The sequence below is a fragment of the Desmodus rotundus genome, chromosome 1 (assembly GCF_022682495.2).
Source record: "Desmodus rotundus isolate HL8 chromosome 1, HLdesRot8A.1, whole genome shotgun sequence".
Classification (NCBI taxonomy): domain Eukaryota; kingdom Metazoa; phylum Chordata; class Mammalia; order Chiroptera; family Phyllostomidae; genus Desmodus; species Desmodus rotundus.
Genome location: NC_071387.1, coordinates 51,574,828 through 51,601,619, shown reverse-complemented (window position 1 = coordinate 51,601,619; position 26,792 = coordinate 51,574,828). Strand labels below are relative to the sequence as shown.

The window sequence follows — 26,792 nt, the reverse complement described above, 5'->3', positions numbered from 1 at the left end:
TAAGGTGTAGCCTGAGACTGGGCGGCCTGGCTGTGAATCCTGGTGCCCCTCAATCACTCACTATGTATGTGACCTTGGGTAACTTAACTGCTCCGTGCCTCAGTTTCCATATCTACAAAATTGGGTTGATAATAGTACATATTTCATAGAATTTTATGAAGATTCAATGGGTTGATGTTTTCAAAACACTCAGAATAGTGCTTTGCCCATAAAGGCAACATGTTTGTGGCGTCTACACAGACACTCAGGGTGAACGTGAAGTCTTAGGTGCCTGAGCATCGGCCTCCACTGTCCCCCTGAAATCACCACGTGTCACACCAGGAAGCTTGGCTCAATTAGGCGTTGCCATTGCTGATTCTATTTGGATCTACTCAGGTTTAACTTTGCTAAAATTATTTTATGAAACTGATGCATTGTGAAGGATGCTTGACAAAAAGAAAATAGCTATAAAAAATAGGTCCACATATAGATTTCTAATCATATGTCCATTGTTTGGGTAACAAAATACAATGTCCTTATTTAAGAGAGTGTATTTTGAATGATTTCATCTTTGCTGGTCAAACACTAGAAATTTGTTTCCTGTTTTTGGTCATAGATGACAGGCACTAAAATATTTTTATAATCTAAAAGGTTTTTTTTAGTCTTAATATTGCTGAGAGATACAGTCTGTCATCTCATGAATTACATTTGCTAAAGCCATTTCACTTGCTTTGATTATTTGAGGACAACTGAGGTTACCCAAATCTGTAGCACTGTAGCGCCAGGTCTGACATACTCTCTTTTCCTTTTTTTGTTTTCAGGGAAGCTGTGATTAAGCACTCATTGGTACATAAAGTATTCTTGGACTTTTTTACCTATGCACCCCCAAAGCTAAGATCAGTAAGTTCTTGGTTTTAGTTTTTAAACCAAAAGAGAAGTGCCATGTTGATATGTAAAACAGTTGCTTTGATATACCTTGTCTTTTGGAAATTTTAAAAGTTATTTATTTAGAGAATATAATACACTGAACTTCCTTTGAGCAAGTCTGCTAATTGCCTTTAGGTTTTTCCTAGAAGACAATAGAATTGATCATAGTTTTATGAATTCCATTGAATTTTTATATTTCAATTATAACTCAGAGTATCCTCTAGCTAACCTAATCTAAAAATTAACCAACAAATAGAGGGTATTCAGCATCCAGGTAGTTTGAAATTCATTTGTGCCGATAGAAAAAAATTCTGTTGGTATTAAAAGATTAGAAGACACTTAGGTAAAACTAAATGGGCCATGACAAATTGGACCTTAGCCCTGGCTAGTGTAGCTCAGTGGATTGAGTGCAGGCTGTGAACAAAGGGTTGCTGGTTCAATTCCCAGTCAGGGCACATGTCTGGGTTGTGGGCTAGGTCCCAGTGGGGGCCATGTGAGAGGCAACCACACACTGATGTTTCTTTCCCTCTCTTTCTCTCTCCCTTCCCCTCTTTCTGAAAATAAATAAATAAAACCTTAAAAAAAATTGCACCTTATATAATAGAGGGAAAAGAAACAGATTGAGGTAAATAGTACTGCTCTTCAAGTCAGTGATAGAATGCCAATGAAAATTCATGGTTTAATCCCCTGAAATTTGCCTGCCTTATTCAATGAACTCATTGTCCATTTGGCTGCATTCTAATAACTAAGGGATAACTAAAATAATGATACTGACTTTATTTTTCTTTTTCGATTTAATCTTTTTTGGATTTTTTTCCATTACCACTTGGTCCCCTTATATTCCCCTCCCCCAGACACTTCTGAACAAATGTACCAGACTGAACATTCATAGGAATTTTGACCCTTCCAAAATGGACATAAAAAATAATTTCCCATGAATAGCCACCTACCTAAGCTTGTGGTTCAGTGACTAGCAGCTGCTGCCTCTCTTCTGGGGAATTCTCTCCGTTTCCTACAGAGTGCAGTATCTCACAGTTCTAGATTTACTGAGGCAGAACTATATTTTCAGAACTGAAAAAATGATCATTTGAATATATTCAGTGGTGGGAAATCTTTCTTTTTAGTGTTAAATGTGTTTTAGTAATAGCAAAAAAAAAAAAAAAAAAAAGTCATTGGGAACCTAGTGTGAATATAAAGTAATGAGGCAAATCTTTTCTGGCCCTGGGGTATTTTCAAAAGAGAGACTTAGAAAAAACCTGTGGGGATTGTGGAAGCATAACTGGAGTATGTGTATAGCTCTCCAGCTGGATAGCTTTCAACAGACTCACAAGTTTAGGTATGTAAGTGGAAAGCTGTGTTGTTGAGATTCATCCTGGGTAAGGATTGTAAGATAGATAAGGGTGAAGTTGCTTGTTCCTTATTGTCGAAAATAGGCATCTACCTTCTCTCCTGGCAGGAGTCCTTGTACTTACTTACATACTTTAAAATTGGGAATGGACTAGAATGGGCCTCTGTAGTTGTTAACTGCCGGAACTCATGCTAGACTTCCAAAATATAATTTAGAAATCATAGGCATTGACAGTGAGGAATAAAGATTAAAAGTAAGCTAACCTAGCTGGTAAGAAATTAATGATTGATTTTTACTAAAGGGTCATTGATAATGTGAGCCTAGTCTACTATAGAGGTTAATTTTATTAGGGAAATGTTATTTAATGTTTTTATGGTGAGTTATTGATTTGATTCCTGGAAGTAATCCAGTGATAAACTAAAAAGAGAAACTTTTTCAGCCAAAATTCGTGTTTTGGTTCCCTGCTCTTATATCTCTTTTATATCTCTTTTAGGAAACAGCATTTTATTATTTTATCTGGCTTTTTTGGTACCTTCTTATCACAGCCACATCCTAGCCTTCTTTTTTTTTTTTTTATCATTTACAATACACTATACACGTATATTCTTTGAATAAGCACTGTATCTTAATATAGACATATTTTGTAAAACAGACAGGCATTTTAATAGAAATTGCTTGCCTGCAGTATTTCCCACTCTTGATGGAAAAGAATGTTCCTGGAAAGATGTGTCTTTGTGCTTGTCTACAAAATGAAAAATTAAATTGTTTGCTACATATAGTCTTTTTCATTGTCTGAGCTTAACTGCTTCCAGTAAACAGATTTTTTTAAAGGCAAAAATTTGAAATAAACCAAAGCCTTGGTCCCGTTCGTTCCCCAGGAAGTGATCGAAGCCATCCGTGAAGCGGTGGTGTACCTGGCACACACACACGATGGCGCCCGAGTGGCCATGCACTGCCTGTGGCACGGCACGCCCAAGGTAAGCGCGGCAGTGCTTGGCTTGTCTTTCCTTAGACTTTCTGCCTCCTTTGGTCTTATCCCTGCTGTGCATAAACAACTTTATCTTTGCAAAGTTGTGTCTCAGGGCCTCGCAGCAATTGGCCTCCTTTGGGCCTAGTGTTTCTTCTCTGCTGGAGTTTTCAATAAAGTATGAAAACCGTAGGTGGTTGTTTGGAAAGGGACCTGCCAAGCAAATAAATACAATATTTATGTTAGGCTCACATTTGTAGAAGTTTTGGTACCTATCAGGCTCTTTAATTCCTTATATAATGATCTTAATTGGGGAGAGGAAGGAGGGGGAAGATAGTGAACAGTTAGTTACACCTTTGCTCATATGGGTGTTAAGTACTTTGCGCGAAACAGTAAATGTCCATGTTAATTACAGAAGTTTAAGGACTGATTCTCATTTCTTTGATCAGTATAATTCTGCCTTTAGAAGAGAGTTGTACTTTATCCACTTTTTAAAATTAGTGCAAATTTAATTTCTATTCAACAAATTCGTATTGAATGCCATAGACTTTATATACATGAAGACCGTTCAGACCCTGGAAGGGGATCTCTCAGTTCTCACTGTAAAAGGATGTACAAGTCTAAGATTATAAGAGCTCCGGAAGGGCTAATGGTACATTGCAGGGTTTTTTCTGTTCGGGCTGCATGTTCTGAAACTCTCTTCACCAATGAAAAGTATCCCATTCCAATGACAATTTAAAATAATATAAAATTTTTGCCTATGAATACCTTTAATCTAAAATTAAAAGTTGAGACAATTTTTCTTTTTTAAGGACAGGAAAGTGATTGTGAAAACAATGAAGACTTATGTTGAAAAAGTTGCTAATGTAAGTATAAAAAAAACTACATATTTAAAAATTTATTTTTAATAAAATGAAATCATGTCCATTATAGAAAATTTGAAAAATTCAGAAAATTACCAAGAAGTTTATTCATTGTTTTTTACAGTCTTTTTCTATGCATATGGATGCATTTTTATATATTTAAACAAAATGACATTTCTCCTTTATTCATTTAACATTGTATAGTGACAAAAATTTCCATTTTTATTAGATATTTTTGAAGGCCTGATATTTACAACCTTATTTAAATAAATTTGTTAGTCATATTATTAAACATGGAAATTACTGCTTAGAATAAATTCTAGTTTAGTTTTGTAGTTCTTTGGAATCCTTCGGAGATGCTGTAACAGCTTTCCCGGTGAAAAATAAGGATACACAAAGTTTTTTTGAGGCATTAAATGACCTCAAAGAGTAGTAGTTCCATGTATTTAAATACTAAATAGTTTTCCATAGTATTTCTAGGATTCAGAGTAGGGCAAAAATAGGTTTACAGTTGTTTGGAAAATAATATAATAATGAATAATAATACAAGAATAAACTGTTTCGGGTACTCAAACTGCAAACCGATTTTTGCCCTACCCTGTATGTGTAGTAGCAAACAGTATAAAAAATTTTTAGTTATTTTATGTTTTATAGTTTCTCATTTACTGGTGAACTAAAATTATTGATGTCAACAACTTTTCCTATAAAAATCTAATGAGAACTACTAATCTGGTAAGTACGTCATATAGTAAATGCTAATTCAAACACATGCCGCTGTGTGATTGTATACATACAAGGTCTGTCCAGAAAGTATCCAGCCACACACTATGAAAAACAGAGGCATTTGTTGAAGAAGATACAAGATACAAGAAACAGTGTACATAGGCCAGTGATGCCTCAGTCCCCTTCAAAGTAGGCACCTTGGGACCTCACACAGTTCTCCCAGTCGCTACCATCAGCTAGCTGCCCCATCGTATTTTCCTGAATCTCATTGACAATCTGAGATCTCTCCCCTTTCAAGGGTGATTTTAGTTTTGAAAAAAGGCAGAAGTCGCAGGCCACCAAATCTGGGCTGTAGGGGGACTGAATCATCTGGGTGACTTGATGTTTTGCCAAAAAACTCTCAGGTGTGATGCAAGAGTGGGTGCTCTTGAGGAAGCTGCCCATCACCAGTTGCCCATAGCTGCGGCCTTCTGAATCATCTGAATAGTTTCCGTGGAGGAATGTTTAAGCTTAACGCAGAATTTGATAGAGTTTCGTTACTCTACTTGTTCAGTCATTTTGAATGTGACAGCCACACAGCACACATGCTCACTCCAATGGTATCTGCTGCCCCCACTGTCTAGTACAAGTGAAGTCATCGTTGTTCATGCATGTACATTCCAGTTCAGTCTCCTTGGTACCAGGTTACATTGATGTCCTGCAAACTGTTCTCGCTATGTTAACAATGGCTGGACTTTTTCCAGACAGACCTCCAACATACTGTCTTCTGTAGGGTTGGAGACCAGGAAGAGCGTATAAAGCCACTTAAAAGGCAGCTAACTTTTCTGTAACAAAATGAATAAGATTCTCTGGTGAGCTGTTTCCAGGGCATGAGAACATTTTATGGTTTATTATTCATCATTAATTAAGTATTTCTGTATAATATTTTAATTTGAATATTTTAAATTAGAAATATGTAAAAAGAGGATGTTAGAAAGTTCTAAAATGTTTAAGAGTAAAAGACATTTTTAATAATAAAATTAGGTTGTTTTAATTTTATAGTTGTAACAATATTTTTTTTGAAAAACTAATCTCTGCAAAGCATTGTGATAGTAACAAGAAATTAACCATGCAATATATTTTTATTTCAAGGAGTTGCTTCGAAAGGGGGAAGATGAATTAATACAACCCATAGATTTGATTTATGGGTTATTTAGGAGTGTTTAATTTCCAAATATTGGGGGTTTCTTGACATGCTTTTGTTGTTGCAGTCCTTTTCAATTTATGAGGACTTCTTTTATGGCCTAGTGTGATCTATCGTAGTATCCTGAAAAGAATGTGTTTCGTGGAGTTATACAGTGTAGTACTCTATAAACATCAGTTAGATTAAGGCAGTTGATAATGTTCAAATCATCGAAGTCTTTACTGATTGATATATCAATGCTTAGTTATATCCGTTGCTGAGAGAAGCCTATTAAAATCTCCAACTGTAATTGTAGCATTGTCTATTTCTCACTTAAATTCTGTTCTAGCTACTTTTGTACTCATCCGGAGATGTTCATAAGGGCAGTGATTAAAGGGCAGTCATTTGTCTCGAGGCACGTTTCTGTGCTGGGGGGTGGGACTTAAGAAACCAGAAACCAGGGCTTGTGTGCTGTTCGCACAGTGTTCTCTCCTTTGTTTCCTTCACCTAGTTTATCTCAGGGGCCATTTTATTTCAATTTGTATTCATCTGTCTGCGTCACTTTTTTATGACTTCATAATATCTTTATACAACTAATATAATTCACTTAACCAGTCCCCACTATTGGACACTTGGGTAGCTTGTAGTTTTTTGTTACTTCAGATAATATTCCAGTACGTGTCCTTTGCACACACGTAGGAGCGTGTCTAGAAGATGAATCCGGAACTGTAATTGCTGATCAGAAGGCACATGCGTTTTGTGTTTTAGATGCTGGTTGCCCTTCAAAAAAGTTGAACTGCTTTACGTTCTCACCAACGACATAAAAGTGTCTGCTTTTCTCCAGACCTTTGCTAAATTAGTATATTATCAAGGGCTTCCACTTCTGCCTGTAGAATAGGTGGAAGGTGGTATTTTATTGTTTTAATTATTGCCCTTATGAGCATTATTTCATGTGGTTGGAGCCATTTGTACTTCTCTTTTTCTGTGAACTGACTCTTCATGTTCTTGGCCCATTTTTAGTAGATTGTCGGTCTTTATATAGTAAAGATGTTAGACCTTTGTTATTTTTCTCTAGTTTGTTTCTAATTGAAGTGTTAATACTTGCCATATTCATTAGATCTGGCTCTGAATGAGGTTTATCAAAATTCAAATCCCCCCTCAAAGTAAAAAAAGATTCATATTATATAGGTTACAAAAGAATATACCACAAATTCTGAAAGCACTTGTTCTTTTTTCTTTTTCTTTCTTCTTTTTCTTTTTCTTTTTCTTTCTTTTTTTTACATAAAGTAGTTCTTTAACTCTGGAACAGTATCGGCATCACGGAATAATTCTATCATTTCCAGTGCTGAGCTGACCATTGGGAAGGTCACAGTGTATGTTTGTATGATGTCTTGCTGTTATACTTTCTAAAAGCAATTATTTTTATTTTATTCCCATTCAGTATATAAGTATATTCTTCTAGTGTATTTTCAGAATTTCCCTTCTAATTATATAGGATTACTTTAAAGAAATGGATAATATACAAAAAAAAATGTAGATTTTTATCCTTCAACTCAGAGGTGACTATTACATTATAATATTCTCAAGGATTTTTTGTATACGTGTATTGTGTATATTTTGTACATGTATAATTTTATCTGAGTTTATATGTTTTACATGTTTGGATTTCTATATAATAGTTTTATATTCTCTTTTTTAACCTACTGAATTTTTTTTTAGTTTGATTTTTTAGTAGCTATTCCTTAACAGAGATATCTGTTTTTGAGAGGTATTATATCCTCGTTAGTTAAAAAAAAAAAAAAATGAGTCTGGGCTATTTGAAATTGAAGAATGTGTTTTTCTGTTTGTGTTTCCTTTTTTCTTTAATCAACCTAGAATATAATTTACTAGGTCCTGGTAAGAATTCCTTTGAGTGGTTTTTATCCCTCTTACTTACATTATGTTGGCAGGTTGTCAGATTGGTAACCTTTGTACAGTGGCTCCATGGGTGTAATTAAAGGGAGAAACTGTGCATTTCTTTAACTTTCCTGGCTTTTGGTTCTTACAGGGCCAGTACTCCCATTTGGCTTTATTGGCGGCATTTGATTGTATTGATGATACTAAGCTTGTGAAGCAGATAATCATATCGGTAAGTAATTCTCATAGTCTTGAATTTAAGTTAAAGTGATATATCATTTGTGGGTGTGTAAGTGTTACTTCACACATATATGTCAGTACTTTGAATTATGCACTTTGACAGTATTTTGCTATTTATTTACTCAGTTAAGTCTATTTTAGGGAAATGCTTTATTCCTGTATAAGCCATAATCTTATAACTTGATATTAATAATTAATAGTGTTTAAAATATGTAAAGGGATAGTTAAGTTAGGATAAATTAGACCATATGACATACTAAATGAAAAATTAGCAAATACTAGCTTCCTTTTTACATTTCAGCAATTCCTCCTAGCCTGGTATAATGACCATAAAGTGGTAAAATTTGAATGTAACTTATTTAACCCTAAATTTGCCTTCAGAAAAAGTGAGCTGTCCTCTTCAAAGACAACTCCAAAGTAAAAACTGCATTCTGAAATAATCTCTAGTTCCGCAAGGACTGACTTCTGAATCTGTGATTTTCTCTTCCCTCCCTTTACTTCTAGGGTACGGGTAGCACGGGGTGTGTAATAGAGGATGCAGGGGTAGGCTGAGAGATTGCAACATTGGCTGCTGTGACAGAACTTTGAAACATTTTGAAAACCACATAATCTATATCATCTGAAAATTACACGAGCATTTCTGTTTGATGCACATGGATGGGGCCCTTGGGGAAATGTTAGTGACAAGAGCTATAATACTTTTACACCACCTGCAGGGGGAAGCAGACGGATATACAGAAAGACTTTACCTGTTGGCACGTGGTGGTGCTGTGGCCTCTCTCTTTACCCTGTCTGGACCAGTAGAGCTGAGCTGCAGGAGAAAAAATGTGCTAGCTAGTGGAGGGGAAGGAGATTTTCCTTAGATGCCAACTGTAGGTCTCCGTGCGTGTGAATTTCTCATGCCCTTGCTGCCATTTTCCAGCTTTCCCCTCGACTATTTTAAGATTGTGATGACTTTTTTTGGGATAAGATTGTGGGAAGAAAAAATCTGGCAAGACTTTCTTGTCATAAACTGAGTATTTTGACGTGTTCCTTGTGACTTTATTACCCTTTTGACTCCAATCAATAATGATTGTTTTTCATTCTGGTGACACTGGTGTCAGGCCATAGATTTGCTAATGAATAAAGTAGTTTCATGAAAACGGAAACAGGCTGGGCTTTTCAAAGTTTGCTTTTGTTTAATATTTTCAGGACAATTAAAATTTGCATAACTGTTCCAAATAGATTTCAAGAGAAACTTCAGGATTTGCCACAATTTGTCTGCTAGTATTTTTCTAAAGATTTATCCCACTTAAACTTGTTGTTGAAACAATTTTAATTTCTTGTGCTTAACAAGTTTGATTCCCACCACTACTTACCCCACATTCCTGATGACTTTGTCATACTTAAGGCAGCTTTCCGAGAAGGGCCTGATTTACTGAGCTCTTGCCTCTGAATGACAAATGGTCAACAGGTTCTGTGTATCATTAAACTCTGCAGCCAGTGATAGGATTCTGGAATGCTACTTGCCCCTGCATTTTTCCCACTTCCTCCCAGAAAACCTGTTGCAGCATGCAGTTCTTTTTAACAAATTCCCAAGAGCTTAGTGTTGCTAAGAATTCTCTTCAGGGTAACCAGACTTCCTGAAATACCAGGTTGAAATCACAACCTGCGTGGTCAGCTGAGCCCTCACCTTTCAGAATGGATATACAGTCCTTTCATCTACTTGACTTTCCAAAATAAACATGCTTATAAAATTTCATTCATTTTACCCTGAAATTGTTTGTGTAATGCAGTTGCTTTGAAATGTATAGCTGCTGTTTGAGAGTAACTAAAAATTGATGCATACTTTAAAATATATTGTCTTTAAAATACATGGAAAGGTATAAAAATAGTACAGTAGATAGCCAGCCTCCTACTGTCTGATGAAGAATTCAAACTTGGACAGACACAGTTAAAGCTGAAGCCCTTTGTGTACCTGGCCCTGACCGCATGTCCAGCCCCACCCATACCCCTGGTGATGAATTTTGTATTTATTATTCAAATGCATTTCCTTATCCTTTTGCTATATGTAGAGGTATATGATACTCTTCTGCATGTTTACAAATTCTGTGTAAATGATATCTTGTATGTTTACTCATGCAACTTGATTTTTTTTTTGGCATTATTTTTGTGAAATTCATCACCAGGGGTTGGCAGGCCCTTTTTTAAAAAGGCCCAGATAGTATTTTAGGCTTTGTGGGCTCTGGATGATCTTTGTTGCCTGGACTCAGTTTGGGTTTTTTTTCTATTAACAACCCTTTAAAATGTAAAGACCATTCTTACCGTGTAGGGTGTACAAACTTAGGCTGCAGGTTGCCCACGAGCCTTTGTTAGCCCACGCCTGTTCTAAATTATTTATTCTTCAACACCAAGTAGTGTCTTACTGCGAGTATGCTGCAGTTTATTTTTCCATTTTCTGTTGATGGACATTTAGCTTGTTTATAATTTTAAAAACATTTACAACTTTGTTTTTCTATTCCAAATAATTCTGTGAGCATTCTGGTATGTCTCCTTGTTTCCCTGAAGCATTTACTTAGCAAAATCACTGGGTTGCCAAATATGCTGCGCATATGTTTATATAGAGTCACATGTCCGCCCCACCCAGCCACTACAAAACCTGTTGCATTATGCAGTGCTTTCAAAAATAGCCAAGAAAGCTTACGGTTGCTAAGCATTCTGTTCAGAGTAATTGGATTTCCTGAAACGTCAGGGTGAAATCATGAGCCCACTGAACACTTCTCCTTTTCTCGTTTAAGACGGAGCTCCAGTTTAATCCCAGATAGTATTCTCTGATCTCCCAGCTGTGCCTGTCTCCCCATCCTCTCCCCATCCTCTCAACGCCTGTAGTTTCTCTTTGCCATCATTTCAGTGAACAGTAATCGTGATCTGACCAGGGCTCACAAATTCAGAGACATTAATTGTCCAGACAGATAAGGCAGGCCAGGTGTAGGGAGTGGACCGTGGGGAAAGGAGAGAGCACGAGTCCTGTCCAGGGGGGTAGCCCTCAGCTGCTAGGAACGTGAGCTCCACGGGGATAGACCTCTCAGTGTTTCTACCTTCCCCATTGTGGTAAAATACACATAACGTAAAATTTACCATCTTAACCATTTTTATCTACAGTTTAGTATGCAGTATATTAAGTATATTCACATATACTTAACACTCTAGAACTTTTTTATCTTGCAAAACCAAAATTATGTTCACTTAACTACATATTCCAGTTTTTTGAGTGCGGCAAAACGGTGGACTTTAGATTTTTTAAAAGTTATATTTTTAAAACTAAACACTCAGGAGGCTGCAATCGCTGACTAGTGATCTAACCTCCTTCTGTACTTCTGTTATTATGCAGTATTTGCATTTCTTACTTAAGTGTTTCTTGCCCCTTACACTAAATTTAGCTTTTTTAGCCCCAGGCCAGTCTGTGTTTTTTCTTTTGTCCCCGCACACAACCTACCGTAATGGTGTGCATACCGTCGGCTCAGTTCTCAGGGACGTGTGTTGTTTTTGGTGTTTCTTTCCTCTGCGGAAAATGCACTTGCACCCTAACTCTATGTTCAGAGCGCACCCTTCGTTTTGACCTTTGCCCTCCCTTTTATAAGAGGTTTGGCAAAATGAGTGTCAAAGACTCTGACAGGGGTCCAACTCAGGGAGGTCAGACTGGCCAGACATGTCTTAAGAAGGGAAGTCTTGTTCTTTTGTTTTTCTGGCACTTTTTGTTCACGCGCCTGCTTTAGAGCAAAGCACATGAAAAATAAATTATCGCAAAAGGGCCTGGTGATTTTTCTCTAAGTTAATTCTTATAAGTGGAAAGCTAACTTGAAAACGTGTAAAATTGAACTTTTATTGTTGAGAATGCCAAACTCATGACTCCACCAGCTGTATTTAATCTCTATAAAGATGCTCTATATTGAGAGGTGTGTTTTAATGGAAAAATAAAAGTAATTACTACCCAGCAGATTTCAGTTTGCAGTGTGAACTTTCTGATTTGTTCCTGGTCATGGCCCACAAGTCAGGTGGGTGTATCGTTTCCTTTTGCAGAGAATGGAATTGATGTAAAGAGTAGGTAGATGTGCCAAAGACGACAGTACTTGAGCTTAAAGACTGAATTCAGCAAAAAATCAACTATACCCATAGTTAATTGGTGCTTTTACCTATTTTTACATGTTTCTGTACTCCTTAGTCTTCTCCTCTCTAGGAATTTCTTTCCTCTTTGTGTGTAACCCAGGCTCAAGAGAAATGAATTAGTACTCTCATATTACAGCCCTCATGCTGGTTCCTTTTAGATACTGTTTTTGAAGGTAGGGAAGCTGGAATAAGGGTGACGTGGGGAGAATTAAGTGATATTACACTCAAACAAATGTAACTTTAGGTTCTCAGTTCCTTAATTACAAACTGAAAGGCAGTCAAATTCAATGAATTTGGGCACTAATCATTTAGTAGTATGTGTACATGGAACTAAGGTTCTCGTGTTAGGGTGGAACCTTTCCTGCCCGAGTCATGTGTGGATTGCCCCAGTCCTTCAGCGTGGAACCCACAGAAAAAGTGAGTGCATCGAGGACTATGGTGCTGGCTGCATGCCACCCCTTTTCCTCCTTACAGCAAGAAAAAAAAAATTAAACATAAGTAGCCTTTATTATTTCTTCACTGAATACTGCCCCTGTTTTCAGTTTTGTTGTTGTTTAATTTTACTTAATTATTTTTTTAATTACTGATTTGAGAGAGAGAGAGAGAAGCATCAACTTGTTATTCCACTTATTTATGCCCTCATTGGTTGATCTAGTATGTGCCCTGACCAGGGATTGAACCCACAACCTTGGCGTATCGGGACGACACTCTAACCAACTGAACTACTCGATCAGGCCCTGTTTACTTATTTATTTTTAAGCAACTGTTTTAAAGGTATTACAGCCAAGAGTGGTATTTTAATGACAGCAAAGTTGTGGGGTTTTTTTTTCAATGATAAAGAAATTGGGCTAAGCTATCTACTTTTCTCACTGTCTTCTTTCCACGAAATAAAGCATCTGTCTTCCTTTACAAGTTGGTTAAAGCTTAAAGAGGAAAAGCTGTAATAAAGGTAGCCCATACACATGGCACTGAACACTTCGTTACCAAGTATGCATTTATTGAGTCCACTTTGGGGCACGTTTTCCTGAAATTACAAAAGAGCTTACTCTTCTGTGATGTGTCCATTTTTGTTTTGTCTTGCCCTTTTTACTGAATTTTTAAGTTTATTTTTCTTGAAGAGTTGAAATTTGTATCCATTTTGAAGTGGTTAGATTTATTGCACTTAATCTCTGGAAACCTTTATGTTGTATAGGGAAATCTTTATACATGACCTTAAACTTCTTTGAAAGTCGAAGAGCATGAAAAGAGGTGATCATGTGCTGGACATGACCTTTATTTATCTATTTTAAGTCATTTTCCTTGGGCTGCTTACCTGTAAAATGCGAGGCAGCTGTAGTATCCTCGTCGTCATGATATGGAGCATTTAAGATGATGGACATACTGCTCTCAGCAGAGGGCCTGGTTCCTAGTAGGCACTTAAGTGTTAGCTGCTCTTGTTATTCACAGGAGGCACAGTATATTTTTGTGCAGAAAAGGAGGGGAGCTTGGGATTTTAAAAGGAGAAATGTGTCTGGAATCTGGAGCCGTGTCATCAGCCTTGGGGCCATGCAGTTTGCTGTAGCGTGATCCCATGGTTGATGACGGACTTAATTTTTTTCTTTTTTTATTGTTGTATTTTTTCATTAAATTTATTGGGGTGACATCGGTTAATATAATTATGTTGGTTTCAAGTATCCATTCTGTAACCTCATCTGCATGTCGTTTTGCGCGTCACCACCCATAGTCAGATCTCCTCTCGTCACCGTACGTGTGACCCTTTCTACCCTCTACTGCCCCCCACCCCACTTTCTCTCTGGTAACCACCACACTGTTGTCTGTGTGTGTCTGAGTTTTTGCTTGTTTGTTTGTCTTATTTGTTCATTTGTTGCTTTCTTTTTCATATACCATGTATGAGTAAAATCGTATGGTCCTTGACTTTCTCCATCTGGCCTACTTTGCCAGCATGATATTCTCAAGAGCCATCCATGTGGTTGCAAGAGGCAGTGTTGCATCATGTGGCTGAGCAGTATTCCACTGGAGTATGCCCCACATCTTCTCTATCCAGTCATCTATCGGAGGGCGCTTTGGTGGTTTCCTGTCTTGGCCACCATGAATAATGCTGCAGTGAACAGAACGGTGCATATATCTTTACAAATAAATGTTTTCAAATGTTACAGGGACCTACCCAGAAGAGGGGTTTGCTGGGTAATATGGTAACTATTAATTTTTTGAGGAACCTCCCTACTGTTTTCCTTAGTGACTGTTCCAGTTTAAATTCACATCAGCAGTGAAAGAGGGTGCCTCTTTCTCCACAGCCGTTCCAACACTTGTTATTACTTGTCTTGTTGATAATAGCCATTCTAACCGGTATGAGGTGGTATCTCAATGTAGTTTTGATTTGCATTTCCCTTTTTCATATCTGCTGGTCATTTTTATGTCTTCTTGGGAGAGGTGATGACTTAATATTTAGCTTGGCTCCTTGCACTAAAATTACTAATCTCATTGTAATAAATAGGCACTTAAGAGAATAGCAGATCTGAGTATATCATCTCATGGAGAATTCCTTTCCTTAATAGAAATTGTCTGTTGTCTTTGAAAGATACTAGAGTTGAAATCAGGGACCAGAACTAGTCAGAGTCAGTGTCACTGACATTCTACGTTCTCTGGCAAGTCACCTCTCCTCTGTCTCAGACCCTCATCTGTAAGCCGGGGTGATGGCACTGAATTCTTTCTATGGCCCCAGCCAGTTCTGAAGAATCGCTGGTACTCGATCGTGGCTTTGACTATCTATTAGGTTTGTGGCATGAAATAGGAACGTCAGAGTGGGGAATAACGGATGATCTTTCTGTTGTGTATTCTCTGTTATGACTAAAGGAAAAAAACTCTTGGACATGAACTGCAGTGGGGTGATTGCAGGGGGGCGGGAGTAGGTGGGGGTGAAGGGAGGGCATGGAGGGATAAATGGTAACGGAATAAAAATACAATAAAAATGAACGATTAAAACAATTAAAGGAATTTTTCAACAGTGAATTTTCTATGGAAACATCAGCAAGTTTACACAGGAGCTTAGTTGGGGTAGGGATGTTGGCCTTGTTCCTTAAATTCGTGCAACTAAAAGTGGAGGTTACTGGTCTTGGTTAAGTTGATTGAAATTGTCAGAGTGTTGGTATTTTTAACTGCTTCGTGGAATCTTTCTGCATTTGTTTCCCTTCTCCCTCTTTTTGTTTTCAGTGGGATACTTAAATAGCCTTCATTGCCGTGAATAAGCAACCTAACTTTAAAAGCCTTTATCCACCCGTTACGTTTAACAGGGTTTCTTTATCTACCGTCACATACACCTCAGTGGGGAGATTCTAATAAGAATGCTCTTTGTCGATGCTGATGTCGCATTTAAGTGCAGCTGCAAATTAACTGATCTGTGCTCAGGGACCCCAGCAAGCCGTGTCCCTGGTCATGTGGCCTATGAAATATTAGTTATATAGTGAATAGAGGTAATTGCTTTAAATATTTTTAAAATCTCCTTGACTTTGTCAGTTATGTAAGTGGATTTTTCAGTAATGCTAGTCATAGTAGAGAATCTGTTCTGTGTTCTGAATGTAAATCTCTTTGTACTTTAATGAGACGGTTCCACAACTCGCTCCACATTTTCCATTAAGTATATTAGGTAAATAGTTAAGTATGTTTCCTTCTTTGCCATTCAGACTCCAAGTATCCTTTAAGCATACACATTTATTTATGTTTCTATAATTTTACAGGAAATTATTAGTTCCTTGCATAACATAGTAAATGACAAATATGGAAGGAAGGTCCTGTTGTACCTGCTAAGCCCCAGAGACCCTGCACATACAGTGCGAGAAATCATTGAGGTTCTGCAGAAAGGAGACGGAAACGCACACAGGTATGAACGAGTAGAATGGCATGTGCCCTTTATCCTTTGATTTGTTAACTTTCAGTAGTTCCTGCTTCCAGAAATCTACTCACACATGCACTCCCATTCTCACGCTCCCTCTCTCTCTAAAACTCAACAAGGGAATTCCATTTTTAAACCTGTAGTTGTTTTTATCTTGAAAAGAATGCTAGCTTTATCTTAAAGCTACTGGTAGTACATAATTAGGTACTCTAGAGAGCATACAGTGGTTGTCGTGCAGGAACCCCAAACCAGGGAGCTGCTTAAGTGTTCATGATGTTCTGAAAAAAACCACCTGGTGGACTAGCTATGGGGACACGCCATTTATTACTCACATTACAGGGGAGGGCACCGACCGCGGTGGGTGGGTGTGAGAGACTGCGCCCCTCCAGTCTGAGGCTCGAGGGGGCCCAGACAAAGCAGGCACGTCTCCTACATGTGACTCTAAACTACAGGACCTTGATGTGTATGTGCAGCAAGAAGCAGTCACAGGACAAGAAGCTGCTCCCAAAAGGACATAAGGAGGGAGTTACACTCCATTCCCCAAACAATGCACATTGTTTCTGGCTGGTAGCCCTTAGACCTGCTCTCAGTCATGGGAGGGGGTTCGGTCCATGTCCCTTTGACCCCACAATAGTGAAAACGTATGTTGTCTTATAAGATACTTTGTTGTTGTTTGGCTTTGGATTGGTTTGGGTTTTTTTGTATTATTACATAACACAAGCTTCACTTACTGAGTGCTTGTTCTGTGCCAGGCACTAGTCACATCTTGGGGGCACAAACATGAAAAACATGTCCCACTGTCAAATCACTTTTGTACACGCATAACAGAAAGATATAGGCAGTTACAGTAGCACGTGACACAGACTATTACAAGCCCTTAGAGGTTTTTTGAAAATACAATCACCATGTTTCCTTTGCCATTTATCTTACCTTAATACTCATTCAACTTATTCCAACAGTAAGAAAGATCCAGAGATCCGACGCCGAGAGCTCCTAGAATCCATCTCTCCGGCCTTGTTAAGCTACCTGCAAGGTCACGCCCAAGAAGTGGTGCTAGATAAGTCTGCATGTGTGATGGTGCCTGACATTCTGAGGGCTGCTGTTGGGGACGTTCAGCCTGCCATGAATGCCATCGCCAGCTTGGCAGCAGCAGAACTGCATCCTGGTGGCAAAGATGGAGAGGTAACGTGCTATTATAAGACAGTCAGGAAAGCTGCAGTGGCCGCAAAAATTCCAGTCATTGAGAACATTGACATAAAGAGGATTTCAGTGATAATTATCTTAACTCACTGCATTCCAACAGCATATTTGAAAATTGAATTCAAAACACAGTGCTATTGCAACAGTGGCTTGCAGTGACTCCATGAGTAAAAATGAAGTCCTCTTCATGTGTCTCTCTGTTCTCCATGATTGGCCCCAAGCTGTCTTTCTAGTATATTCTGTGCAATTCTGTTTTGGATCTGCTGTGGACTTTTGAACCTCTCCGCACTTGTACACACGTCTTCCCTCATTCTTAAGTGTTTCCCACATCTCTCTGTCCCTTCGCTTTCCGTGTAGAAAGCCTTCCTGGCAAACAGATGTGTACGGGGAGCCTACTGTTTTCTGACCTACAAGATAAGGGAAGAGAAATGGGCTGTGGATCCTAGAGAAGCTCTGGCCCCTGCCCTCATAAAGCTGATCGCATTAGCAGCTTGGGAAGATGCGTGCATAATGAAAGTTTCTTTTTAAAGTGCCCCTAGTCTTCATGCTTGATAAGGAGACATCCGAGGCACAATGGGAACAATGATATGGCCTTTAAAAAGGAGTAAGATTGAGCTAAAAAGATACTTTCAAATAATACCCATATGTAGTCACATGTACTGAACTATTCAGCATTAGGTTTTAGTGTTTCTGCTGTAGTGTTCTGTCCCACAGGTGTATTTGCACCTCAGAACTGCATGTTGGCAATCTGAAACGTGGTGAGCATGACCTTGAGGTGGACATCGTGGTGGTGCTTTTGAACTGGAACTCACGGGGCCGAGCCTGAGCTGGTTCTCAGTGGCCGTGCTGTCTTGAATAACTGTCTTCGGTTTAGACTAGAATGGACCTTTGGTCCCTCCAGCGTAATGGTCATCCTACATAAAGATCTCATAAGCCTTACGGAACTTGCAACTTGACTGAGTCCGTGTCCACATGTGGGGATACAGAGTGGATTGTAGGCCAAGGCATGGGTGAAATCAGCTTGTAATTAATGTGTTCTTGACCCCTCATAGCTTCACATTGCAGAACATCCTGCAGGACATCTGGTTCTGAAGTGGTTAATAGAGCAAGATAAAAAGACGAAAGAAAATGGAAGAGAAGGTAGGTTGTTAAACTTGACCCATTGTTGTAGACTATGTGAAATGTCAGTAATTCCTGGCGTCCCTGAACTTTATGTCAGCCATGCGAGTTCAAATTAGTTTGTTGAGTGTTCAGAAATGTCTGAATAAGAAATGATTTAGTGGTTGCAAATATTACTTCGGTAAATGCTAGAAATTTGTGTCCCAGAATCCTTTAATTTTTTTCTCTTTCCTACCCTCCCTCACTCTTACTCTTCTTTTCTCGGCTACTTCAGAATTCTGACTGGGTTTGGCCCGTTTTCTAAAATGCCATTCTGTTCCTTGAGTATGGTGAGAGCAGTATAGTATGGGAGGCCCATTGTGAGTGTCATTACTCCGATTGAAAAGCGTGATGTGTTGGGTAAGGGATAAGTAGAAGAAAACTGTCATCAGAGGATTTGGCACTGGTGCCTATTTGACACTGAAATACATGTGACTGACCGAAGGGCAAGCCGGTCCTTGACATTTATTGGTTTTTCATGAACCTCACAGCTGCTCTATAGAAACTCAGCTCTCAGGAGAGCGACAGCATCTTTCATCTGGCTGAAAAGTTGCGCACCATTCCCCTCTCAGTCCTGTATTGGACCAGACCTTCTCCTCTTACTAAATTCAACTTCATCTGGCACTTCAGCCACAAAAAAGATTTTCTGCCCCCTGAGTAGTTTGGGTTTACTATTACTGTATCTGAAAAAAAGAAGACAGGTTATGAATTTATGTCTTGGGGCAAGTTGCAGTTCTGATGGCGAGTAGGGCAGTCAGTGTAGTGGCTAGCTGTCCCTTCTCACTCTGCCTTACAGACTAGAGATTTGGAGCTGTCTTTTACTAAACTTTTTGTAGAAGAAAAAGCTGCTTATTATAAATTTTGAAGGAAAAAAACCAATGTATATAATCATTTTTTTCATTATTAAAAATGGTGCACATTTGAGCAAAGTTTATATCAGAAAAGTTGTTTGACTTGTGAAGTCCAGGAATTTTTCTCGTGATTTTTCTTCCTCTTAATTAAAATGCACCAGTGGCTCTAAAACATGGCTGCTTGGGTCTGAGGTGTTTTTCATTTTCATGTAGCACCAAATGAGTGTGGCCAGCTAGCTGTCTTGGTTGTCTGTTGCTATATAACAAGTTACCTCAAAACAGTAGCTTTCAAAACAGTAATCATCGGGTCAGGGTGGAGTGGAGCTCGTTTCTTCCTGCTTGGAGTGCTGCTCAGCTCGGGGTCGGAGCATCCACTTTCACAATGGCTGGCAATAGCTGAGGCTGACAGCCTCAGCTCCTCTCCTGAGGCTGCCGGGACCTCCTTACAACGTGGTGGGTTCAGTTTTAAGAGAAGAGGTAGGTGTGTGGTTCTTTCATGATTTAGCCTCAAAATTATTTAGCATCATTTTTATCATACTCCCTTGGTTAATGAGTCATAAAGACCCACCAAGATGCAAAAGTAGAAGGCTTTGATTCCATTTCTAAATTCGGGGCTGGAGGGAGTATTCTAGAAGAGTACACGGGAGATACTGTGTTCACCTTTGGAAAACATCAACTGTCTCACTAGCTTATCTCTGTGCCCTTACATATGCCATGAAAAACTATGTATATAGCTATATATGCCTCTTTGCTTTTACAAGACTCCTTACATTTGAGTATGTTTCAGTGAATGATACATGCTACCTATCTAAGATGTTTGCTTCCAGCATAGGTCACCTCTGTCTCCATTTGCACTGAATCCTGGGCTCCAGGATTTCTCCTTTATCCAAGAATTAGTTACACTTAGACGGTACACTGAATAAGATAATATACTATAGCAAAAAGATGGATGATATTTTTGATGGGTGAATATCTAATATTGTAGAGAGTAATTGCCAGGCATAAGCACCACTAGCCATGTCCATGGAACCTTCTGATGAGGATGTTCCGTGAGGGAAAACTTCATTTCGATCAAACCCAAGGTGCTGCTGTCAAACATTTACTCCCTGAATACCTTTCAAGTCAGGGTGGCATCATTCAGTAGTACAAAGAAATACAAACATGACCAAGTGAGCAGTTTATAAGAATTCATTGTTGCTCTTGAGTAATTACTGCTAAACATAGCTTAGGATTTGGGTCAGATTGGAAAGAAATCGCTGTACTAAAAATGCATTATATAAACCTGAACTGGAATTTTTACTGGTACGGGAGCTTGGGTGAGAATTCTTATTAGCTTTTTATGAAAACATACTCACAGATTTAAGAGCCTTAGAGAGGGAGATGGGGAGTTTAAGTCTCGGCATATGATGTTCACTAAGTTTCAGTATATTTTACAGGTTGTTTTGCAAAAACACTCGTAGAGCATGTTGGTATGAAGAACCTGAAGTCCTGGGCGAGTGTGAACCGAGGTGCCATTATTCTTTCTAGGTATGTACGAAGTGTACCTTTTTCTGTGCAGGGTCCCCATGCTGAATGCTTGTTCATTTGCCTCTCACATCTATTTCTCTGTTCTAATGTTTGTTCCCCATAGCCCAGTATTACTCCCAGTCACTCATTGTCTAGACAGATATACCCAATGTTAGAAAGCAAATGTAACTCTTCCAATCAATTCGTACAGTTTTTTTTCATCTGCCCTATTTTGGATGTCAAAGATCATAAAATTATGACATTAAAAGGAATCCTTTGATTGTCTCGCCTCATTTATGGTTTTGACTGAAATGTATTTATATTTTTGTTTCATTTTTTAAATTGTCGTTCAAGTACAGTTGTCTCCATTTTCCCCCTGCCTCTCCCCCCTACCCCACCATCTCCACCTCCCACCCCTGATCCCACCCCTCTTTAGTTTTGTCCATGTGTCCTTTATAGACGTTCCTGAAAACCCTTCTCCTGTTTCCCTCCAATTATCCCCTCCCACCTCCCCTCTGGTTACTGTCAGTTTGTTCTTAATTTCTATGTCTCTGGTTATACTCTGCTTGCTTATTTGTTTTGTTGATTAGGTTCCATTTATCAGTTAGATCATATGGTATGTGTCTTTTACCACCTGGCTTATTTCACTTACCATAATGTTCTCCAGTTCCATCCATGCTGTCACAAAGGCTAGGAGCTCCTTCTTTCTCTCTGTTGCATAGAATTCCATTGTGTAAATGTGCCGTAGCTCTTTGATCCACTCATTTACTGATGGTCACTTAGGTTGCTTCCAGCACTTGGCTATTGTAAATTGTGCTGCTATGAACATTGGGGTGCATAGATTCTTTTGGATTGGTGTTTCAGAATTTTTAGGGTAAATTTCCAGCAGTAGAATTGCCAGGTCAAAAGGCAGTTCCATTTTTAGTTTTCTGAGGAAATTCCATACTGTTTTCCACAGTGGCTACACCAGTCTGCAGTCCCACCGACAGTGCACTAGGGTTCCCTTTTCTCCACATCCTTGCCAGCACTTATTGTTTGTTGATTTGTTTATGATGGCCATTCTGACGGGTGTGAGGTGGTATCTCATTGTGGTTTTAATTTGCATCTCTCTGATAGCTACTGATACTGAGCATCTTTTCATATGTCTCTGGACCCTCTGTATGTCCTTCTTGGAGAAGTGTCTGTTCAAGTCCTTTACCCAATTTTTAATTGGGTTGTTTGTCTTCATAGAGTGGAGTAGTATGAGTTCTTTAAATATTTTGGAGTATATTCTTTTTAATGAATTAGTATTGTCCCTATGAAAACTGTGACAGTTACTTTTTATTTTTTTTAAAAAAAATTTTATTTACTTTAGTATTAAAATAAAAAGAGAACCAACTGTATGGGAAAACATATTTGCCAATGATACCTCGGACAAGGGTTTAATCTCCAAAATATATAAAGAACTCACACAACTCCACTGCAGGAAGACAAACAACCCAATTAAAAAATGGGCAAAGGACTTGAACAGACACTTCTCCAAGAAGGACATACAGAGGGTCCAGAGACATATGAAAAGATGCTCAGTATCAGTAGCTATCAGAGAGATGCAAATTAAAACCACAATGAGATACCACCTCACACCCGTCAGAATGGCCATCATAACCAAAGCAACAAACAACAAGTGTTGGAGAGGTTGTGGAGAAAAGGGAACCCTAGTGCACTGTTGGTGGGAATGCAGACTGGTGCAGCCACTGTGGAAAACAGTATGGAATTTCCTCAGAAAACTAAAAATGGATCTGCTTTTGACCCAGCAATTCCACTGCTAGGATTATATCCTAAGAACCCTGAAACACCCATCCAAAAGAACCTATGCACCCCAATGTTCATAGCAGCACAATTTACAATAGCCAAGTGCTGGAAGCAACCTAGGTGCCCATCAGTAAATGAATGGGTCAAAAAACTATGGTGCATTTACACAATGGAATTCTACGCAGCAGAAAGAAAGAAGGAGCTCCTGACCTTTGCAACAGCATGGATGGAACTGGAAAGCATTATGCTAAGTGAAATAAGCCAGGTGGTGAAAGACAAATACCATATGATCTCACCTTTAACAGGAACCTAATCAACAAAACAAACAAAGAAGCAAAATATAACCAAAGACACTGAAATTGAGAACAGGCCGACAGTGACAGGAGGGGATTTCAGGGGAAAAGAGTTGAAGGGTTTGTAGGAACAATTATAAAGGACACATGGACAATAACGGGGGGTGGGATGAAGGGGTAGAAATGGGAGGGAGGTGGGGAGGGCTGGGGATTAGGCTGGGGTGGGGGGAAAAGGGCAGAGAACTATACTTGAATAACAATAAAATTAGAAATTAAAAAAAAAGATTTTATTTTAGAGAGGGGAAGGGAGAGAGAAAAACAGAGAAAAAACAACAACATATGAGAAGTACTTTGATCACTTGTGCCTCTCGCTCATCCCCAACTGAGGACCTGGTCCGAAACCCAGGCATGTGCGCTGACTGGGAATCAATTGGCGACCTTTTGGTTCTCAGGCCAGCACTCAATCCACTGAGCTACACACACAAGTCAGGATGACAGTTATTTTTTAAATTGTGACTGACTTTACATGTCATTTTCATTTATTGTTTTCAACTATTCTAAAAGTTTTTTAGAACATTTGCTTCTGAAGTCTGCATATAAATTGTTTATTTCTAATTAAAATTGATAGGAAACTGATGATTTGTGAATTGAGGCATATACTTGCGTATTATTCTCTGGACAAAGTATGCTGAGTTTATAATTTACAGCTCATCAAAATTTCAGTGCCTTCTATTCCCAGATGAAACTTTTTTTAAGAACGTTTAAAAATAGGTTTGTGAGTTGTTTTGAAGCAGTCACTATTGATGTTTTTCTTTGCTGTGTTACTGAGGTTTGGAAAACAGATTCCAGTCTTAGTCTGAATTTCCCTCAGTGTTTCACATGCAAATGCCATGTCATTTAATTTGTATTGTCTGTAAATGTTGTGTTTGTTTAATATATAATTTGATTTGGTACACATATACTTAGAAACATATGCATTTCATATGAACACTCATTTTTTTCAGGAATATCAGTATCTCCAAACATGGGTGATACAGATCATTTTGTTCATTTCCCATTAAAATTCGTTAATTTTCCAGTTGATATTTAACACTCAGAATCCATTAGCTGAAACATGAACTCTTTTGATAACAAATTTCTTGACCAGGCATTTGGAATGTTAGCACCTACTGACACATTCTTTCATTACACTTAATAATTAACTAAAAATTTCAGCAATGTCATAAAATTAATTTCTAGAGATTGCTCATCAATCAGAACTGCCCTTGGGTGGATTTCAAACATAAGAAGGACACTATGGATTTATTATGGAGCACTACTTAGAACTGGAATGGGAGCACATGAAATACTTGGAGTTCTGCAGGGAAGTGAACTACAGATAACCTAATAATTGATGAATACAGTAATATTTGTTTGGTTCTTAGAATATTGTCATGTGCTTGACTTGTTTGTTAAAATTCTCTGCTTGTTTATATTTTACTTCAAACCCTTGCAGTGTTTTTTTTTATCTTTTTTACAGTAAGTGAAAAGGCATTCTGGGGGGAAGAAATCAGCCTTGTGTGCAGCCTGAAGGGTAGATAGCGCAGGGAAGCAGAATGGGCTAGCTTGTGCAAGCACGGGCTCCGAACAAACTGCCTGGGCTCCAGTCCCAGCTTGCTGCGTAGCCTTGGACAAATTATTCAGCCTTTCTGAGTCTTAATTTTCTTGGTTTTAAAATGAAATAAATAAAAATTTTGTGTTAAAAAACTAAATGAGATGATATACAAATTACTTAGTATATGTCTAATATACGTGTTCAATAAATACCCACTTTTATTACTGTATGCATTATGTGACTCCGTGCTCAGCTAAGGCATATAAAGTAGAAAAGCCTAGTGAGTCACCGATCTGTTAAAAGGGCGCCCTGCTTTCCGACGGCATAGGCAGCAAGCAGTACCTGTCACTTGTGTGCCACCAGTGCCATAGTGCTGCTTGGGGCTGCTGCTCACTTTCCTCTTTCTGGACATGATGAAAGATATTGCGACCAGGCAGTTAAAAAATGGCCAAGGATGTGTTTCAGAAGTCCACGTTTAAATGTCCTGAAGATGTGTGGGGAGAATAGGAAATTCAGCCCTGGTGTTCAACGGTCAAGTGCCTGAGTCGCAGCCCTGTGTAAAGAGAAAGGGCCTGCTTGTAGCCGGCGTCCAGGGCTCCAGTCACTCACTGGTCGTGGCACTCCAGCAAGGTCTCAGAGAGCAGACCTGACGTTATTCTGCTTAATGGCTCACACTAATTGAGTGCTCACTGAGTGCCAGGCTCTGGCTGGGTGCCTTACATGCACGATCATTTGAGCCCCAACACAATCCTGTGAGGGAGAAGGTGGATGCTGTTGCTGATCCCACTTTGTGGATCCAAAGTGTCAGAAAATTTAAGTAGCTTGATCTTGGTTATACAGTTTCCCAGGGGCAGAGGCAGGTTTCAGACGCAGGCGGTGAAGCTCTTCACCCTTTCACAAAATGTTGTCGCTGCAGAGTTCAGTAAGAAGGCCATTAACTGCCTCCCTTTCGTGGCCCCACCTTTCCTCTCTGCGCACCTATTTATGTTAATTCAGACGCCCAGTGAGCATTTCTTGGCCATCTGTTCTGTACACTTGGTGCTGTGGGGAAAAACACCAGTTTCTGCCCGTAAGTTTGGTGGAGAAGGGAAGACAGAACACTGCGGTAAATCATTTTAAGGCAGGGTGTTGGTCCTAAGAGTGAAAGTAGGACCAATTCTGTATGGAACAGAGTCGCTCCTGCATTTGCCTGAGGGACTCCGCCAGCAAGACTGTGAAATGTTTTTTATTTGTGGTTTTTAGAAATTAGGCTACTAGCCCCTATCATTTATCTGAAGAAAGAAACGTATTTCTAGTTACCACACTTGTCTCACAAGTCCATGAAGTGCGTATAATGTGGGTGCAGGTAGCACTTGCAGATGACCTAGATTTTTGTGAAATTTAGTTTTTGTTTTCTCTCTTCAGCCTTGTCCAGAGTTCGGATCAAGGAGTTGCAGACAAAGTCAAAGCTGGACTGAAAAGCCTGATTCCTACATTGGAAAAAAACAAGAACACCAGCAAAGGAATAGAAATGCTACTTGAAAAACTGTCAGTATAGATGGAAGCGGTTTTCAAGACGGATTCATTTTTCTCTTCTGATCTGTTTCCCCATTGTTGAAAAGAAGGGCTGGGGGTCCACCTGACTGTAATTTCTGTTTCTTCTTTGTATAAGAACTTATTTATAAAATGCTTTCTAAAAATGCTCTTTTAAAAAAATTCCACCCGTCTTCCCTGTCATCTTGTAAGTAAATCACAGTGTGAGACAGCATTGTACAAGGTTTAATAGTCATATAGTGGGACCAACCAAATACATATAAAGTGTTTGCATGAGTTGATTCAGGGGAAGACATCCTCTGTGAGCAGTAGTCTAAGAACATGGAGGCGGTGGGGCTTGAGAAAACCTCAGAAGAAAGCAGGATGTGGAAAGAGCTGATGAGAGTATTTGTTGGCAGCAGTGAGGTGGAACTTTAAATGGTTTTGAACTGAACTTCAGGAAGCCTTAGGGCCTGGATGGGTGCGTGGAGGGGGGGGATAACTTGCACCCAGGGCGGCCACATTCCTACCTGCCTTGTGGATTGGGTTCTACGTTAGGTTCTGGTTGAAAGCTACTGGGGTGAGTTACGGCTAGTAGGGAGGAATGTGCTAGATGAATTAGGGGGCCACATGGGTAGCAATGTTGGGGGTCAAGGTCACCAGGAAAATCTGCCTATCTTTGGATCAGGGCCTTCAAGCAAATAGTTCCTTTGGATAAGATTTTCTTCATTGGGACTGACCCTAAAG

At 39.0% G+C, this 26,792-nt stretch overlaps 1 protein-coding gene across 4 annotated transcripts in view; it reads left to right on the top strand.

Moving 5' to 3' along the window:
• PUM3 (pumilio RNA binding family member 3) overlaps positions 1–26,231 on the top strand; it is a 42,417-nt gene extending 16,186 nt beyond the window's left edge. For 3 of the 4 annotated variants that reach the window (XM_024555062.3, XM_053924175.1, XM_053924176.1), the window contains exons 10-18: positions 801–879; positions 3,133–3,231; positions 4,034–4,087; positions 8,017–8,097; positions 15,986–16,128; positions 17,100–17,322; positions 18,393–18,480; positions 20,786–20,876; positions 25,938–26,231. In XM_024555062.3, coding sequence (XP_024410830.2) covers positions 801–879; positions 3,133–3,231; positions 4,034–4,087; positions 8,017–8,097; positions 15,986–16,128; positions 17,100–17,322; positions 18,393–18,480; positions 20,786–20,876; positions 25,938–26,070 — 991 coding nt within the window. In that variant the 3' untranslated portion in view covers positions 26,071–26,231. The remainder of the gene's footprint in view (positions 1–800; positions 880–3,132; positions 3,232–4,033; positions 4,088–8,016; positions 8,098–15,985; positions 16,129–17,099; positions 17,323–18,392; positions 18,481–20,785; positions 20,877–25,937) is intronic. The other variant, XM_053924186.1, reaches the window with a different exon arrangement.
• Positions 26,232–26,792: the final 561 nt, after the last annotated feature.